Source organism: Cetorhinus maximus, chromosome 15, assembly GCF_964194155.1.
Source record: "Cetorhinus maximus chromosome 15, sCetMax3.hap1.1, whole genome shotgun sequence".
Classification (NCBI taxonomy): domain Eukaryota; kingdom Metazoa; phylum Chordata; class Chondrichthyes; order Lamniformes; family Cetorhinidae; genus Cetorhinus; species Cetorhinus maximus.
In genome coordinates this window covers 88,828,776-88,848,535 of record NC_135893.1, presented here as the reverse complement: position 1 = coordinate 88,848,535, position 19,760 = coordinate 88,828,776, and the positions used below count along the sequence as shown (strand labels likewise).

The 19,760-nt window shown below is 43.1% G+C and overlaps 1 protein-coding gene across 1 annotated transcript in view; it reads right to left on the bottom strand.

Annotated features, from left to right (window-relative positions):
* LOC144690309 (uncharacterized) overlaps positions 1–11,346 on the bottom strand; it is a 79,664-nt gene extending 68,318 nt beyond the window's left edge. The window contains 7 exon segments of the mRNA XM_078557664.1: positions 21–208; positions 582–723; positions 1,460–1,633; positions 7,260–7,420; positions 7,872–8,021; positions 8,573–8,735; positions 10,781–11,346. Of these exon segments, the coding sequence (XP_078413790.1) occupies positions 21–208; positions 582–723; positions 1,460–1,633; positions 7,260–7,420; positions 7,872–8,021; positions 8,573–8,735; positions 10,781–10,981 (1,179 nt within the window). The 5' untranslated portion in view covers positions 10,982–11,346.
* Positions 11,347–19,760: the final 8,414 nt, after the last annotated feature.

Here is a 19,760-nt window from a genome sequence, read left to right as displayed (position 1 = left end):
CCATACTTCCCCTAGGGTACCTTTGGAATGAAGAATCCTTTGAAGTTGAAGTCCACTGTGGTTTCACGTGTGATGTTCAGTGGCAAAATGTCACTAAACCTCTGGATTTCGTGGATCACTGCATCAGTGTATGGCATATTTTTCCTATCTTCAGCTCTGGGAGATCGTTCTGATCCAATAACACTGATAATTTCCTCAAGAACTTTTTCTGCAAACCAAGCACATTTTTAAAATAAAAATAGCTGCAAAACCTCAGCAGGTTTGACAGCATCTGTGGAGAGGAACCCTGGTAATCGTTCGAGTCTGAATGACTCTTCATCATTCGGACTCGAAACAATAACTGTGTTCCTCTCCGCAGATGCTGTCAGACCTGCTGAGTTTTTCCAGTTATTTTTGTTTTTGTTTCAGATTTCCAGCATCCACAGTATTTTGCTTTTACATTTTTAAAATGATTGGAAATACAGTTATAGCTTTATTCAGGCAAGTTCAAAATCACACCCAGGGTAATCCAGGAATATGAAGCATACAAAATGATACAACAAGATCAGCTCCAGCGAGGAATCAATCCAACTGCTACTTACTCTGAATCTCTGGATATTTCATCATCAGGAGCATTCCCCAGCGAATTGTGGTCGAGGTGGTCTCCATCCCTGCAGCAAACAGGTTGGTTGTGGTGTATGTTAAGTTGTTTTCATGAAAGTATGAATTGGGATTGTCCGATTCCTACAAGAATTAACACCACAAGAACTCAGAATTGGGATTGGAATCTGTAGAATACGGCATGTGATACAGAATTAACCTGAAATATTGATTACAGGGAAATGCAGCACAGAAAAGGGGCCAGGAATAAGAGGCAGCAGAGGGATTACTCCAGTGTGGTACTGAGGGTATGCTGCGCTGTCAGAGGTGTCACTTTCAGATAAGATGTTAAAACGAGGCCCAGTCTTGTTCTCCCAGGTGGATGCATTACAATGAAAAGAAGGGGAGTTCTCCCTGGTGCACTTCCATTGCCTTTCGTGTCCTTAGGATGTCCCAAAGCGTTTTACAGCTAATAAAGTGTTTTCTGAGTGCAGTCACTGTTATAATGTAGGAAACAGGCAGTCACTTTAAGCAGGGCAAACACCCACAACTTGCAATGTGGTAATGACTAGGTAATCTCTTTTAGTGATGTTGGTTGAATCCACATCACAAACAATGACTGCACTTCAAAAGCACTTAATTGGCTATAATGTGCTTTGGGACATTCTGGGGTTCTGAAAGGCACAATGCAAATGACAGCTCTTTCTTTTTAAAAGTGTGACTCTTTTCAAACCATTTACATGGAATTACACCACAGGTGGCCATTCAGCCCATCATGTCATGCCAGTTGAACGAAGTTGCCTTTTCTCGCACCAAAAAAAAACAAACATAGCCTATAGAAAATCTACAGTACTTCTTAAGAGGGGAATGGAGTTTCTACCTGCTGTTGTCTCAACACGAACGCCTCAATAAAACTCCTCAGGTCATTCGCATTCGGTTCCCGATAGTTTTCGTTGAAGAGGTTCTTGAAGAAAGCAATATTCTGCTTGGTGTTGGAGAAAAATTGAGAGAGATATCCAGGAAGGAATCCCAAGAAGGGAAATGCATTGTATATCTATAGAATAGAAATAAGTTGATGCTATGTACGTTAATGTCAAAGAAAACCAATAATCTCCTCACCTCAGTATTCTGGAATTAGAAAAATGCAATAAATGAATCACAGAATCACAGAATTTCAACGGCACAGAAGGAGTCCATTTGTCTCATCATGTCTACGCTCCAAATGAGCATTATGACATGGTGCCATTGCCCTGCCTTTTCCCCGTACCCCTGCACATTGTTTCTATTTAAATAGTCTTCTAATGACAGGCAGTAAATTCCAGACCCGAACCACTCGCTGTGTGGAAAAGTTTTTTCTCACGTCACATTTGCTTCTTTTGCAAATCACTTTAAATCTGTGCCCTCTCGTTCTTGATCCTTTTACGAATGGGAACAGCTTCTCCCTATCTACTCTGTCCAGACCCCTCATGATTTTGAGCATTTCTATCAAATCTCCTCTTAGCCTTCTTCTCTCCAAGGGGGAACAGTCCAACCTCTCCAATCTATCCTCATAGCTGAAGTTTCTCATTCCTGGAACCATTCTTGGAAACCTCATCTGCATTCTCTCCAATGTGTTCACATCCTTCCTATAATGTGGCACCCAGAACTGTACACAATACTCCAGCTGAGGTCCAACAATTGTCTTATATAAATTCAGCATAACCTCCCTGCTCTTGTACTCTATGCCCCTATTAATAAAGCCCAGGATTGTAAAGATAAGCCCAGCAATTACAAACCAGTCAGTTTAACTTCAGTGGTGGGCAAGATTCTAGAAACAATTATTCTGGATGGAATTAGTAGCCACATGGAAAAATATGGGTTGATAAAGAAGAGCCAGCATGGATTTCTAAATGGGGAAATCGTTTAACTAACTTGCTGGAGCTGTTTGAAGAGGTTACAGAAAAGGCTTATTTATGCTTTATTAACTGCTCTCTTCACCAGTCCTGCCATAATCCTTCAATGATCTATGCATATACACACTGGTCTTCTGCTCCTGCAACCCCTTCAAAATTTCACCCCTTATTTAGTGTCGTCTGTCCATGTTCTTCCTACCAAAATGCATCACCTCACTCTTCTCCACACTGAACTTCACCTGCCAGCTATCTGCCCACTCCACCAACTTGTCTGTGTGCTTTTGAAGTTCTGCACTGTCCTCCTTGCAACACTCCCAATCATCGAATTATTTGCAGATATTCAAATTGTCCCCTGCACACCAAGATCTAGATCATTAATATAGACCAGGAAAAGCAAGGGCCTCAGTACCGACCCCTGGGGAACTCCGCTACAAACCTTCCTCCAGCTAGAAAAATATCCATTGACCATTACTCTCGGCTTCCTATTTTTCAACCAATTTCGTATCCATGGACACCTTGGTTCACTCCTCCATCACCCCCTACACCTCAACCCCCTCCCACGGCACCTTCCCATGCAACCGCAGAAGGTGCAACACCTGCCCCTTTAATTCCCCTCTCCTCACCGTCCAAGAGCCCAAACACTCCTTTCAAGTGAAGCAGCATTTCACTTGCACTTCCCTCAATTTAGTCTACTGCAGTCGCTGCTCCCAATGCGGTTTCCTCTACATTGGAGAGACCAAACGCAGACAGGGTGACCACTTTGCGGAACACCTTCGGTCTGTCCGCAAGCATGACCCAGACCTCCCTGTCGCTTGCCATTTCAACACTCCACCCTGCTCTCATGCCCACATGTCCGTCCATGGCCTGCTGCAATGTTCCAGTGAAGCTCAACGCAAACTGGAGGAACAGCCCCTCATCTTCGAACTAGGCACTTTACAGCCTTCCGGACTGAATATTGAGATCAATAATTTTAGATCATGAACCCTCTCCTCCATCCCCACGCCCTTTCCGATCCCCCTTTTTTCCAATAATTTATATATTTTTTTCTTTTCCCAATTATTTCCAGTATTTTTAAATGTATTTCCATCCATTGTTTTATCTCTACCTTTTAGCCTCTTTCGATCCCTTCCCCCCACCCCACCCCCACTAGGGCTATCTGTACCGTGCTCGTCCTGCTTTCTACGCTTAATGTCACCTAATAGCACATTACTTAGCTAATATCACCACCGTCAACACCGCTTTGTCCTTTAGTCTATGACATCTTTTGGCTATTTCCACCTATCACTGGCCCTCTATCCAGCTCTACTTGTCCCAGCCCCCTTAAACCAGCTTATATTTCATCTCTTCTATTTTTCCTTAGTTTTGTTGAAGAGTCATTCGGACTCGAAACATTAACTGTATTCCTCTCCGCAGGTGCTGTCAGACCTGCTGAGTTTTTCCAGGTATTTTTATTTTTGTTTTGAATTTCCAGCATCCGCAGTTTTTTGCTTTTATCATAATATTTGCAATTCTCCAGTCCTCTGGCATCACCCCTGAATCTACGGAAGACTGAAAGATTATTGCCAGTGCCCCTGCAATTTCCACTCTCACTCCCTTCAATATCCTTGGATGCATCTCCTCTGGTCCCCGGTGCCTTGTCAACTTTAAGTACTGACAGTCTATTCCACACTTCCTCCTTAGCAATTTTGAACTCTTCTAGTGACAGAGTTTCCTCATCTGGCAGCATGGCCTGGGTAGCATCTACCTCCTTGGTAAAGACGGATGCAAAGTATTCAATTAATACCTCAGCCATAGCCCCTTCATCAAGCTGTAAATTCCCTTTTCGGACCTAATCGGCCCTACTCCTCCTTTTACTAACCTTTTACTATTTATATGCCTATAGAAGACTTTGGGATCCCCTTTCTGTTGGCTGCCAGTCTTTTCTCATAATCCATCTTCACTCTAATATGCTTTTTCACCTACCCTCGCAACCAGGCCCAACAGTGCATCCATCTTGTTGGATCGGACACATGCTGCTGTAGAAAACTTTCCTGAACACAATCTAGGAACTTTTGCCCCTCTCCGCCATTTACACCACCACTGTCCCAGTCTACATTCGGGTAATTAAACTCCCCCATTATAACTACTCTATAATGCTTGCATCTCTCTGTAATTTCCCTGCAGATTTGTTCTTCTACATCCTTCTCATTAGTTGGCAGTCTATAGACTACACCAAGCAATGTAATTGCACCTTTTTTGTTCCTTAACTCTAGCCAAATTGATGCTGTCCTTGAACTCTCTGGGACATCCTCTTTCTCCAGCACTGCAATGCTCTCCTTAACCAATACCGACACTCCACCTCCTTTTCTTCCTTTCCCATCTTTTCTGAACAACTTGTACCCAGAAATATTTAACAACCAGTTCTGCCCTTCTTTGAGCCAGGTCTCTCTTATCGCCATCATCATGGCCTGAACCTTCTGGTCAGCATGTGGGGACGGGTCCGCTCACCAACATGTAAAATGACGCGCGGTGACGATGGATGTGTGTCCCGACGTCACCACGCGTCATTTTTGCTCGTCAGTTCAGCGGGTGCTCAGCGGAGTCAGCTGTGCGCTGACCGAACTGTCAAAAGCCTGTTAAGGCCATTAATCAACTCATTAAATTGATTCTCAGGGCTGCTCGTCCAACCTTAAGGTTGGCGGGCAGGCGAAGAGCCCAGGCGGCCTTCGCATTTTTCATGGAACCTCATCCACGGGCAGGATGAGGTTTCATGAAGGTTTTATGAATTAATTAAAAATTTTTAATAAAATCCATACACACTGTCACATGAGGGGACATGTCTGAATAATTTTTTCAAATCTTATTTTCAGGTTATCACAATGAAATTGGACTCCTTGAGGCCGCTCTGTGCCTCAGGGAGATTTCTGTGCTGTTTTGCACGCGTGCGTGGAAGTGCACAGGCCCCGACTCTCCCTCCTCCCCTTGCCCGCACAGGGAGCGCTGAGTGCTTCCGGCTGCGAGTCACGCTGGGCGTGCCTTAACCCTCCCCCCAAAAGAATGTCCTGCAGCCGCTCTGTGACATCCTTGCCCCTGGCACCAGGGAGGCAACAAATCATCCTCGAGTCACGTCTACGGCCACAGGCACGCCTATCTGTTCCCCTAACTGATGAATCCCTTATCAATATTGATCTTCTTTATTTTTCCTCCCCTTCCGGAAAGCTGAGACGCATGTGATGCCACAAACCTGGCTCTGACTGCGCTCATCTGAAGAACCAGCTCCCTCAACTGCTTCCAAAATGGAAAACCGATTTGTAAGTGGGATCCCAGGGGACTCCTGCATTACCTGCCTACTTCTCTTGGACTGCCTGGTGGTCACCTATTCCCTCTCTGTCATCAGGCCCTTAAGCTGCGGTGTGACCACCTCTCTGAAAGTGCTATCCACCTAGCTCTCAGCCTCCCGGATGTGCCACAGAGACTCCAGCCTCTGCTCGAGCTCTGAAACCCGGAGCTCAAGTTCCTGCAGCTGGCAGCACTTCCTGCACATGTGGTCATCTAGGGCACTGATAGTGTCCATGACTTTGCACATATTACAGGACACGCATTCAACTTGACTGAGCTGCCCTGCCATATCTTAACTCTACTTCCCTTATGGTAACTTTATTCTGCTTTGGATTATTTACATTACTTTATTATATTGGCCCTAGATTTCCCTTATTCCTGGCACTTCAGTTGAATTCAAGTATGGCAACTTGTTTAAAAATATTATACTTTTCTACTTTACTCACAAAGTCCTACTTACCACGGCCACCACTCTCCTTTGAGGAAAGGTAGAAAAGGAAAGATGCACTTCCTCGCCGAACTCCCTCAGTCACCAAACTCCAACTGAAGCACCCTAATGCAGCCAAAAACAGCACTCCAGTGCAGACAAGGTCAGCACTATGAGATAGCCTACATTATACTCACTGAACCTAGCCTTGGAAAACCTGATTACACCAGTTATCTAGTTAACTAGTTGCAGCTGCAAACAGAACCTGAATGAGCCCTGCTTTAAGGCTGGACTAAAACTCACTTTTTTCCAACCCAAACAGTAACTGTTAGTTAATTGCTAAACTAGAGAGAGACTAGGCTTTAGATGGAATTTAACCCTTAAACTCCCTCAGTCACCAAACTCCAACTGAAGCACTCTACTGCAGCCAAAAACAGCACTTCAGTGCAATATTAAATATTATGCAGCTGCTGCATTAAAGTGCCCAAATTGTGCATTCATTAGCGATCATCCTATCAAACAGCTCTAGAACAAAATGTTGACATGTCTCTTGAGTAGATCATTTCCAACCTGCTGCTTTTGAGTTCAGATTTGCAACATTCCATTATTAAAAATAACAACACAGGAACGGCAGGCCATTCAATCCCTTCTGCCAGATCTCCCATTCAATTATAACCTGGCTGATCGCTATCACAAAAACTACTTTCCTGTACTGGTTCCATAATCCAAAGGTTCTCAAACACAGCTGACAGAATAACCTCCTGATAAGTTATTAAGGTGCATTTCTGCAGCAAGTAGCTTAAGAGAGTTTTTGTCTGGAAAATGCTGAGTTTTTTATCCTCCGTATTAAATTAGATGATTAAATAGGATGTACCACAAAATTGTGACAAATGTTCTTCCTTAAATTAACCAGCCACATAAAAAAAAGAAACTTTAATAATATTTTGCACCACAGGCTGCCCAAGACTTCATTCCAGCTACTGTTAGTTCCAAATGTTCTTTACTGGAATGTATTTCTGTCGTTAATGCAAAATTAGATTTACCTGGATCATAGTCGAACCAGCGAGTTGAATGTTTTCGTTCACTCGCTTTACTAAACTGACAAACGTTTCATCCTCATAATCAAATCTGTCCCCCAAAACTATAGAGCAAATTATGTTGGCCACAGCAGAGTTCAGTTTGATGGTTGGATTAAATGGTTGGCCTGCAAAAAAAGGAAAAATCACATACAATTTAGCGCTGATCCTTTATAGCAAATCACAATTGTATCGCTCGTCTGGTAAGACACTGAGCTTGTTCCCTAGGCTGTTAAAGGAAGGTAAAGAGGAGGTAGCAAAGACGCTGGCTAGAATGGAGGACAGGAATTGAAAGTCGGATAAACGAGAAACTAAAAAACCAGTTTGTCACATCAGTAGCGGGAGAAACCCTTGATTCACATCAGAGGAAGGGACAGAGCTATGGGCACCCAGCAATAAGTGGGATTACTTTGGACTGTTCTAGCAGAAAGCTAGCAGGGACACAATAGACCAAATGTCCTCTTTCTGTGATATAGATTTCTGTGATTCTTTAATGCTTATCTGCATTTATAAATAATTACAAGCACGCAGAGAAAAGAAACACTGATAATTCTGTTCACTTACCTCACACAAACTCACCTTTATAAGAATCAATCAATTTTATCAGAAAATCGGTTTCCTCAATTATTTTGTCTTCAATGGTTTTTTTGCCCATTCCAAAATCTCGTAACGTGGTTAAGGTGAACCTTCGCATTTGCTTCCATGACTCCCCATGACCAAAAATAATACCTAAAATTAAACCCATTAGAAAGAAGTAATCACTGTGGCTCTTGTAATACTCAGGATTAATTGACAACCTTCCTCCAAGAATCCATGGAATGGCTGGTGAGGGGAACAGAAAGCAGTGGACTGAGGAAGGTTTGCATTTCTATAGGGTCTTTTACAACCTCTGGATGTCCCAAATGCTTTACAGTTAATAGGGTGTTTACGAGGTCCAGTCACCACTGTAACAGGGGAAGGGTGGTAGCCCATCTGCGCACAGCAAGCTTCCACAAATAATATGACAAAGGCCAGATAATCTGTATTTTAGTGATGTTGACTGAAGGATAAATATGGACCAGAACACCAGGAATAACTCACTTGCTCTTCTTTGAAATAGTGCCAATATCAATCTTATTCAGAGGGTCATTTTTATCTTTCAAAGTTCTTTAAAATGTTAACCTTTCGAAAAATCAACCTTGGCTAAACTCTGAAAATGATTAATTATCTGAACCAGGACAGAATGCAACTAGAATTTAACTTATAGATTTTACAATAACAAAGTTAAAGGTGAGAATTACCATGTCCCTTTGAAACTGACTCAAATATTGGGACGCGTGCTCTTTCACCAAATTCCTCTGCATGGTTGACAAGTGCATCCTTCACTGCCTCATAGCCGGTCAGCACCACCACATTTCTGGGTCCTAGCTTGATGCTGAAAACTGTGCCGTACTTCTCAGATAGCTAGAACAAAAGGAACAGATTTGCATGACCAATGAAGTCAAATTTTTACACAGCATGTTGTGTGTTGCTTCTCTCAATAATATACATCTATACAATTAAACTATCAGATATCCAAAATACGTCAGATCAATTCAATGTTTATTTCAGTCAAAATATTTGATAATGACCACTACATCACTTGTGATGCTTCCCATGGGTTATGTGGGATCTGGTCTATTATTGTGCTATGCTTCTTACCTGTTTATCCTTTAAAGTCACCAATACAGTCCTCTCTGTGGCCAAGTGGTAGTTGTTGTCTGTAAACTCCTGAGATTATTAACTAGTCCCAGGTCAGAAGGACCCATCACAAATTGATTGGTTTTCTGTCACAGGTAGGTCTGGTAGTATATTTAAGAAAAGAATTTAAATATCAAACTATCCCTGCATTTCCTTCCAATAGCACTTTTAGGGCTAAAAATTCACCAGCTCCCATTTCTGGGTGTGGGATGTGATTCCTGGGAGAGGGGGTTGCTTTATGAGATTAATTAAACTAATGAGATATGCCCTGGAGTTTGGAAGAATGAGAGGTGATCCAAGTTAATCATATACAAAATCTTACGGGGTTCGACAGGGTCGCTGATGAGAAAATGTTTCCCCTGGCTGCAAAATCAAGAACACAGGGTTGCAGTCTCAGAATAAGTGGTCAGCCATTCAGGACCGAGATAAGGAGAAATTTCTTCACTCAAAGGCTTGTGAATCTTTCTGAAGACTGAAATCTGAAGACTGTATGAGGCTAGCACATGTTGCAGCTTGCCTCTAGCCCTTAAAGGCAGTCTCTCCTTCTTAGCAGGACGCTGCACTGAATCACAGGAGGCTGCTATTGCTGCAATTCTGTAGAAAAGAAATGAAATACCAGGGCTGTGCAATACCTCCCAGCTTTACTAATATACTACTGGAAGCATTAGTCATGGTACTGAACAGAGGAGAGAGGCCATATTGCCATTGGAGGGGTAGGGGGTGGATGCAAATCCTCCAAAGGGTATAGGTGTAGGTAGCAAGGGAGGTCAATGCCTGGAGTCAGACCCTGAGAACCTGGCTTCAGTGCTGGAAGAATTTAATGGCTTCCTCTGTTTGGCTAAGGTTAGTGAATGTATCTTTATATAACATCTCCTGTTCACCACACCTCTCACACTGCTCAATGCGGTACAGTGCCCTTTCTCATTAGCTCTCAGGACTTATGACTAATATTGACATAAACTCCACCTCACCCTCCCACACTTCACAAAGATGCCAGCTCAAACCAACCTCTTGCAGCCGCCACGTACCTTCGGTGATTCAACTATGGCAGACACATCACCCAAACAAAATGCAACACGCTCAGTGACTTTTTGCCCTCCCTCTCTCTCTCCTGCTCTACACGGTAGTACGAAACAGCATGCCTACATCCAATGAGGCTGATAGAGAAGATGGTGCTCCATGTCATGGGGCTGTGCTGCACCAGTATGCCCCTGGTGATGGTGTACATAATGCCCACTTTGAGGCTTCTGCAACTCGTGGACACCGTCGGGGCAGAACTGTATCATCACCCGCTCCCAAGACATTTTAATTAAAGTTTCCTTTCAACTTTTGTTATGGTTTATTATTAGTGCCTCTTTAAGGGGGGTGGTTGAGGTGGTCTTCATATTCCCTTTCAATTGATATCTCGTTGATCATGGTTGGCAGTAAAGACACTTCCACCTCAACTAAGCCGGTACCTCAATTGCACTGGAAATGCCACTGTTCCTTCAGTGTTATACACTTATGTCCACTTGGCAAACAGCCAAAGTGGTGGAGCGGTGTAGGAATACAGGGAACAACACTACAACCAGTTTCTTTCCCTGCCCAACATGATGTCAATTTACCAGCATTGCCTCTGGGGAGAAATCAGCTGCTCTCTGGTTGGTTTGCAGTGTGTCAACAATTTGCATTCATGTAGCGCCTTTGGGGCAGAATTGAACTTCTCGAGGCGCTAAACAGAGGTAACAAACAGGTTTCCCATTTACTGTAAGAATCTGGTCGCCTCCTACCTGCATCAAAGATTTGTGCAGCTTCTTCAGATCCAACATGTGCAGGTTGCCAATCACTGGGAGAGGAGCGGGACCCGGAGGAAAGTTGGCGATTCCATGAGATTTAGACCCGGTGTTAAAATACACGAGGAGGATAATGGTCAGAACCCCAAACAAAAGCAGGGTGACGGTATCCAAAGGGAAAACACTTACAATCGACATCCTGGACTGTAAACTGGCGACAGGAGTTGTTGCAGTTTGTTAGATCTCAGCAACTTCCTAAATGAATTCCAAAATATCTTAAAATAACTTCGAGCTTTGTGAGCTTTTAAGTTGTCTTTCTCTGGCCAAACTTTACTTTCGCTTGTTGAAACCTTCTCATGTGATAGGTGGCGGGTGGTGAAGCCTGTTTACATTTAACAGAAAGAGCAGGACGTAAAAACTTAGTCCCTCGCCGGGGCCCGAGCGACCAGCTGTGCAACAGTCCCTTATACAACACAGACAGCTCCCAAGCGGCGATAAAGTGCCAACTACACAAAAAATCAATAGGTTGGCTAGAGGTTAACCATTAGTTTCCCTCCTCTATGCTTGGGACTATATAAATTGGAAACAGGATGTGGCGGCAAGGTGGTCCCGGTCAGCGTGGCTGCACAGGTCACCAAAATCTGATCGCCAACCTGTCAAAAGCGTGTGGACAATGCTGGCGCCCAAGGTCCCCACGTTAATGTCATACGCAGGCTTCTACAAGGGTCCATTCGTCTGAAGCCTTAAAACTTCTAGTGGTAGTGGTCACTGGTTTGGAAGGTGCTGTGGAAGAAGTCATAGCAAATTACTGTAGTACACCTTGTACAGATTGCTGCCACTGTGCACTGGAGGTAAAGGGAGTGAATGTTTAAGGTGCTGGGTGGGATAGTACACATGGCTGCCACTGTGCACTGGAGGTGGAGGGAGTGAATGTTTAAGGTGGTGGGTGGGATGTCAATCAAGTGGTGTCAAGCTTCTTGAGTGTTGTTGGAGTTGCACTCATCCTGGCAAGTGGAGTGTATTCCATCACATCCATGCCTTGTGCCTCGTAGATGTGAATAGGCTTTGGGGAGTCAGGAGGTGAGTCACTTGTTACAGGACACAAAGACTTTTAACTGCTCTTGTAATCATCATATTTATATGGCTGTCACAGTTAATAGTCAAAGATAACCTCCAGGATGTTGATTGTGAGGGAGTCAATGATGGTAATACCATTGTATGTCATGGGGAGGTGTAATGGTCATTACCTGGTACTTGTTTGGAAAAAGTGCTACTATCAGCCCAAGCTTAAGTGTTGTTGAGATCTTGCTGCATGTATTATCTGGGGAGTTTCAAATAGAACTGAACATTATGCAATCATCAATGAGAATTCCCACTTCTGACTTTATGTTGGAGGGAAGGTCATTAATGGAGCCACTGAAGTGCTTGGGCCTCAGACACTACCCTGAGGAATTCCTACAGCGATGCCCTGGAGCTGAAGTGATTGGGCTCCAGCAGCCATTTTCCTGTGTGCGAAAACAAAAGCAAAATACTGCAGATGCTGGAAATCTGAAATAAAAACAAAAAATGCTGGGAAAATTCAGCAGGTCAGGCAGCATCTGAGGAGAGGAACAGAGTTAATGTTTCAGGTCGAGTGACCATTCATGCATTTGACAAGGCTGGTGTCCCTATTAGATATTTCAGAATAAACTGCAAATTCCATCCAACTATCTAATTCTCCCTTTAGATTTGCCTCTCTTGTTACTTTACCCGCTAGTTTATTGGCAGCTGCCAAAGTTTCATGATCATGAGGACTTCTACTTCTCGCCCCATCTAGAGACTGTTCTGTAGCCCTCATTCAAGCCATAGCCTCTACTTGCACTTTGATGTCCTTCGGGACTACTACTGTTAAGATCTCTTTCTCGCACAGTTGGAGACTCTTTCCCAGTACTATTAGAACTTGCTCTATGCTTTCTTACTCTATATCATTTTATCGCATCCTACCACCCCATGGACCTCACTTCTTGGCCATCATCTTGAACATTTAACCAATATTTAAACTTGTCAGTAGCTTTTCACGCACACCCCACATAGTCACATCCCTCCATTCATGCAGAAGGCAACAGCAAACCACTGCTTTGTCAAGCACAATCATTGACCAATCCAGTGGAAGACCATGGTAGCCAACACCTTCTTAGGTCATGGTACCTGAAGGAGAAGGAGGATTTCTAGGGCTTGTGTTTACCCTATGTCAATCGCTTGTTCAAATAGCTCTGGCCAATGACCGAAGGACAGGTACCCTATCCAAGGTGTCACCACCCCCTGTCCATCAATTCAAAACCCAATGTCACCATTTAGTTTATCTTCATGCTAGGGGGCATTTGTTAGCCTTTACTAGACATTTGTATTGATAGGAGAGTACAAAATACAGTCCTATTGACTTAGAAATGTCAACACAGAAACCGTAGCCAGGGGACCTCAATTTTTTATGTATTGTTTGTGTTTTTCCAGTAAGAGAAGAGAAATAACTTCTCTGCCAGGTGGCTTCATGCTATGTCAACTAATTCCATAAGAATTCTATAATATTGTGAAAAGTACCATTTCTTTCAATTCCCCTGTTTGAGAAGGAACTATCCTTATTAACGCCTCACAACAGATCTTTAGCCAACCTAGATATTCCTAAACTACAAACTAATTTCCCTAATTTCTTGATTACATGCCATAGATAGCATAGTAAAGCTACTATAATGATGTGATTACTATTGATTTGGATTGGCATTCCCCATCAGTAGATCAACTTACTCAATGATATTCTTATCCTTTTGTGGAAGTGGAGTTAATTTCTTGGCTATTATCATATAAATGCATGCAATTAAAGCAACAGATTATGCATAGACTGAAAAGATACTGCAACTCTCCCATCACTTGTATCCAATTTTGTGGATAATTCTTATTAAGTATTTCTCCCTAACCTTCAATTGTCCCAGCACAAAATCCTTTTCACTTTTACTCCCTCTGAACATGACCATCTTGGTTGTCTTAAAGTCAGTTTCTCTATGGGGTATGTGTCACTTAAAAATGTTTTGTTACTCTACAGATGACATAACCATTCTTGGTCATGCTATTTGTCAAGGAGCTGAGCATGTCTGGAACCCATTCTTCAATGCAGCTTCACCATGCACTCCTGCATTTTGGTTACTTCACATATAACAAACCACAACTTCACACTCTCACCAGTATCCTAATATCATGCAACAGATTTCCATCTTGACTTTCAGATAATCTTCGCAAGAGATCAAGGGGTTGGGGGTGCCTGTCTGAAGATCTTTGTTCATCTCTCCATGCACGGTCTTGATATCTCAGTTAGTGGCCAGACTATCAAATTCTGCTCACTTAAAAGGTCCATAGGCAAGGACACAGACATTTCCAAGAGAAAACTATGAACTTACTGATCTCATCTACACTTTCATTTTACTACAATCTGCGTCATTACCAGATTGATATATTCCATTGAACTACATGCAACTTGAGTTATTCCAATTCTTATTTGATGATGTGTCTTTTTTCCTAATTAGATCTCCTACCCCCCCAATCCCTTCCTCATATAATTTTATATGTACAATAGACCCCATCCTATCTCATTCGTGAATCCTGGAGAAAATTTACTGTCCAATACAATAGTCTTTAAAACAGAAATCAACCATCCCCATGTTGGTCCCAGTTATTAACAGATATTGTTTCTTTTGTTCTTTATTTTAGATGACATTTCATTTTCTGAAAAGTAACCTGCTAAATTTTGCCTGATTTTCTTTTTTTTTGCATTTCTAAATGATCCCAAATTCAAATAGCAGTGTTGTTGGTCTGAGAGGTTTTGTTAGTGTTCAAATTATTTCTTTCCAAAACAAACTTTCTCTTTTTTTGGTACCCAGAAAGCATCTAGACTGTTTTCCCATTAGCTTTATTTTAAAATAAAGCATTAAAATTTGATTATCCCCTTAAACATAAGCTAAATTTCCCTTTGGGTATTTGGAATAGCAACTTATATCAATTTATTTTATCAATTCCAATTTCAGAAACAACTAGACCCAGGCTTGCAGGTTTTAAAAGGTACTTTTACATCAGATACTTAAGTGCTCGCAATCAGTTTAGAAGTAACTTCCATATCTCCCTTTCTTAAGCACTTTGGCCTGGATTTTTGGTATTACTCGGATACTCTTTAAAAATGGTGTGCGTGTCCCGATTCCAGGATTCCAAACCCTATTCCCTGGCTGTCTGATTGTTGAGAGTGACCTTTTAAGTGTGCAGGCGAACCCCTGTCAAAAGCCCGGACCTGCCCTCCCAACCTGGCTGGTCCATGCGGAGACAGGCATGCCCTACTCCTCCTCAATTTTCATGGAGTCAGGCCAGATGTTAAAGAATTGTGGTTCACGGCCCTTCAGAGGAGTCGTGAATCCTAACCTGCATGAAAGGACCTTTCAAAAGGTTCAGAAGGTCCTCATCATGCCCTCCCCCCATGACAAGCTCTGCCTCCCACCCACTTCCATTGCCACTCATGCCCCCATGCCAAGCTATGACCTTCCACCCATCTGCTATGGCCCCTCATGTGCCCAATGCCAAGCTATGACACTTCCATGCTCATTGACCCACTCTACAGAGCATAAACCGATGAACTCTCGTGCTTAATTGAGAGCCCAGACATCCAATACTTTTGTTGAAACAGCTGTGTCCCAGAGAAAACATTGCTTGATTGACAGCTCAGGTTCTCTGATCTCTGTGGTCAATTACCCAATGTTTATTTTCACAAGGTTAAGTGGCTTCAAGGATTATAGACCCCTAGATAGTCAGCGGGAAATTGAGGAGCAAGTATGTTCACAATTTGTGGAGCTGTGTAAAAACAATAACAATAGGGTAATCATATTAGGTAATTTCAACTTTCCCAACATTAATTGGGATTGACATCGTGTTAAGGGCTTGGATGGAGTGTACAGGAGAATTTTTTAGGTCAATATGTAGAGGGTCCAGCAAGGAACGGCGCAGTGCTGGACCTAAGTCTGGGGAATGAAGCTAGACAGCTGGCTGAGGTGGTGGTGGGGGAGAATTTTTAGTGATAGTGACCACAACATGGTACAATTTAAGCTTGTTATGGACAAAGAAATAGACAAGTTGCAAAAAAATGTTTTGGATTGGGGGAGAGTGGATTTTAGTAAAATAAGGCAGGATCTGGCCAAGGTAGACTGGGAACAGCTATTTGTGGGGAAATATACAGAGGAGCAGTGGGGGCGTTCAAAAAGGAAATGGGGAGGGTACAGGCACAACATGTTCCCTCTAGGGTGATACAAAGGAGTAACAAGCCCAGAGAAACATGGATGACCAGAGATATGAGGATATGATGAGAAGGAAAAGAAAGGCTTTTGGCAGGTACAGGGGAAGCAAATCAGCGGAGGGATTAGTGGAGTACAGAAAGTGCAGGGTGGAGCGTAAGAAAGCAATTAGGAGAGCAAAGAAAGCTCTGGCTGGTAAAAGTAGGGAAAATCCCAAAATATTCTATAAGTATATCAATGGGAAGAGGATAACCAGGGAAAGAGTAGGGCCCATTAGGGACCAAGGGGGCAATCTATGGGTGGAGACAGAGCACATCAGTAGAGTGTTGAATGAATACCTCACATCCATCTTCACCCAAGAGAATGAGGATGAAGGTATCAAACTCGGGGACAGAGACTGCGAGGTTCTTAAGCAAATTGATATAGGGAGTGACAAGGTATTGGAGGTGCTGGCATGCTTAAAAGTGGACAAATCTCCAGGTCCAGATGATTTGTGTCCCAGACTGCTGAGGGAGGCAAGGGAGGAGATCGCAGGAGCTCTGACCCAAATTTTTAATTCCTCCCTGGTCACGGGGGAGGTGCGCCAGAGGACTGGTGAACAGCTAATGTAGTTCCGCTATTTAAGAAGGGTTGTAGAGATAAGCCAGGGAACTACAGGCCAGTGAGTCTCACATCAGTGGTAGGGAAACTATTGGAGAAAGATTCTTTCCTTCAGAACTATCTCCACTTTGAGAGACAAGGTTTGATCAGGGATAGTCAGCATGGCTTTGTCAGAGGGAGGTCATGCCTAACAAATTTGATTGAATTTTTTGAGGAGGTGACCAGATGTGTAGATGAGGGTAGTGCAGTTGATGTAGTTTATATGGATTTCAGCAAAAGCCTTTGACAAGGTCCCTCATGGGAGACTTATAAAGAAGGCAAATGCACATGGGATACAGGGTAATTTGATAAGGTGGATTCAAAATTGGCTTAGTTGTAGGAGACAGAGAGTGATGACAGAAGGATGCTTTAGTGACTGGAAGCTAGTGTCCAGTGGTGTACCACAGGGATCTGTGCTGGGTCCCCTATTATTTATCATTTATATAAACGACATAGGTGACTATGAGAGGGGTAGGATTAATACGTTTGCAGATGACACAAAGGTTGGCCAGGTGGTTAACAGTGAGGTTGAGTATCTTGGGATACAGGAAGATATAGACGGGATGGTCAAATGGGCAGATAAGTGACAGATGGAATTTAACCCTGAAAAGTGTGAGGTGACACACTTTGGAAGGAGTAATTTGACAAGGAAGCATTCAATTAACGGCAAGACACTAGGGAGTTCTAAGGAACAAAGGGACCTTGGCGTGTGTGTCTATAGATCTCTGAAGGCAGAGGGGCATGTTAGTGGGGTGGTGAAAAAGGCATATGGGACACTTGCCTTTATCAATCAAGGCATAGATTACAAAAGTAGGGAGATCATGTTGGAGTTGTATAGAACCTTGGTGAGGCCACAGCTAGAGTATTGTGTGCAGTTCTGGTCGCCACATTATAGGAAGGATGTGATTGCACTGGAGGGAGTGCAAAGGAGATTCACCAGTACTTTGCCTGGGATGAAACATTTAAGTTATGAAGAGAGATTGGATAGACTTGGATTGTTTTCGTTGGAGCAGAGAAAACTGAGGGGCAACCTGATCGAGGTATACAAGATAATGAGGGGCATGGACAGAGTGGATAGAGAGCAGCTGTTCCCTTAGTTGAAGGGTCAGTCACGAGGGGACATAAGTTCAAGGTGAGGGGCGGGAGGTTTAGGGGGGATGTAAGGAAAAACTTTTTTACCCAGAGGGTGATGACAATCTGGAATGCGCTGCCTGGGAGGGTGGTGGAGGCAGGTTGCCTCACATACTTTAAAAAGTACCTGGGTGAGTACTTGGCACATCATAAGATTCAAGGCAATGGGCCGTGCTGGTAAATGGGATTAGGTAGATAGGTCAGATGTTTCTCATATGTCGGTGCAGACTCAATGGGCTGAATGGCCTCTTCTGTACTGTGATTCTGTGATTTGTGGTTTTTGTTATTGATACTTCAAAAGGTCGGGGTGATTGACACTTTTATTGCCTTCTAAGTGAAATGACTTTTTTTAACATGTAAAAGGTTGTGAATGAATTACTTTATTAAAACAAAAACAAAAGTAGCTGGAAAAACTCAGCAGGTCTGATAGCATCTGCGGAGAGGAGCACAGTTAACGTTTCGAGTTCGAATGACTCTTCATTAGAACTAAAGAGAAATAGAAATGTGGTGAAATATAAACAGATTGAGGGGGTGGGACAGGTAGAGCTGGATAGAGGGCCAGTGATAGGTGGAGGCAAAGAAGAGATTACCAAAGATGTCATAGACAAAAGGACAAAGGGGTGTTGACAGTGGTGATATTATCTAAGGAATGTGCTAATGGTGACATTAAGGGTAGAAAGCAGGACAAACAAGTGGCAGATGGCCCTAACGGGGGGGGGTGGGGTGGGGGGGGAAGGGATCGAAATGGGCTAAAAGGTGGAGATAAAATGATAGAATGAAATAAATTTTAAAATAGGTGGGAACAGAAAAATATATGAAGGCTTTATAAATTGAATAAAAATTTTTATTAAGATTCATTGACTGTGACACCGTCACACGAGGGGAGATGACTGAATAATTGTTTTTCTTTATTTCCATTCATAACAATGAAACCAATCTCCCTGAGGCAGCTCTGTGCCTCAGTGAGATTTCTGCGCTCTTTCACGCACATGCCTGAAAGAGCGCAGGCCCCGACTCTCCCTCCTCCCCTTGCCCACACAGGGAGCGCTCAGCACTTCCGGGTGCGCGTGATGTGGGGCCGGCCTTAATTGACACACCCACGCTAAATTGCGGCGCGCAGCTGATCACAGGTGGCGATCGGCTGCGCGCGCGCCCACGCCTGCTCCCACTCAGCACCCCCGACGGGAAGCAAATGCTCCTCAGTGCTTCTAGAAATGATTTCTCTCAGGATATTGCAGTCACTCTTTTTGCTTGTTGGAATTTCTTATTTATTAATTAATTTTACATTGTAGGCTGTACATTCACAATATACAACACAATTTGCATGTCAGCGTCTAGGCGAAGGGGAAACAATCCAGCTCCTGACTTAAGGCCGCACCAAATTCGTCTACCAGATGAACTGGAAAAATGGCCTTTATCATCCTTAATTATCTTGTGAACAGAGGCTGTAGTTCCATTTATTGTTTCCTGTGAGCAGGCTTTGTGGGATGAAATTACCAAGACAGGAATGCATAAAGGGCTCAAAGTGAATCAGTAAACTGTTTTACCCTGCACGATTCTCAGCAGTCTTTTTCATTGACTTGCATCTTGCGCTTTTGTCTTCTTACTTATTATCCCACACTTTATTTTGGTGCTTTTATGAGTTTTTGGAGGGGTGAAATATTATGATAAAGTTGTGTTACATAGTAGATATTGAAAATATATTGTAGTGAGAAGCAGCACTCAGCAGAGTCTTCAAACTTGCTGATCAAGAAAACACTGATACAATTGTGAACCATTCAGTCTTTGTCCTCTGGCCTCTGAAAAGTTATGTTGCACAGAGACACCTGAGGGCTCAAATGCTTCTCACTGACAGTGAAGACCTATCTTGTTCAATCATTGCACTTTGTTGCTCAGGAGTCATTTGA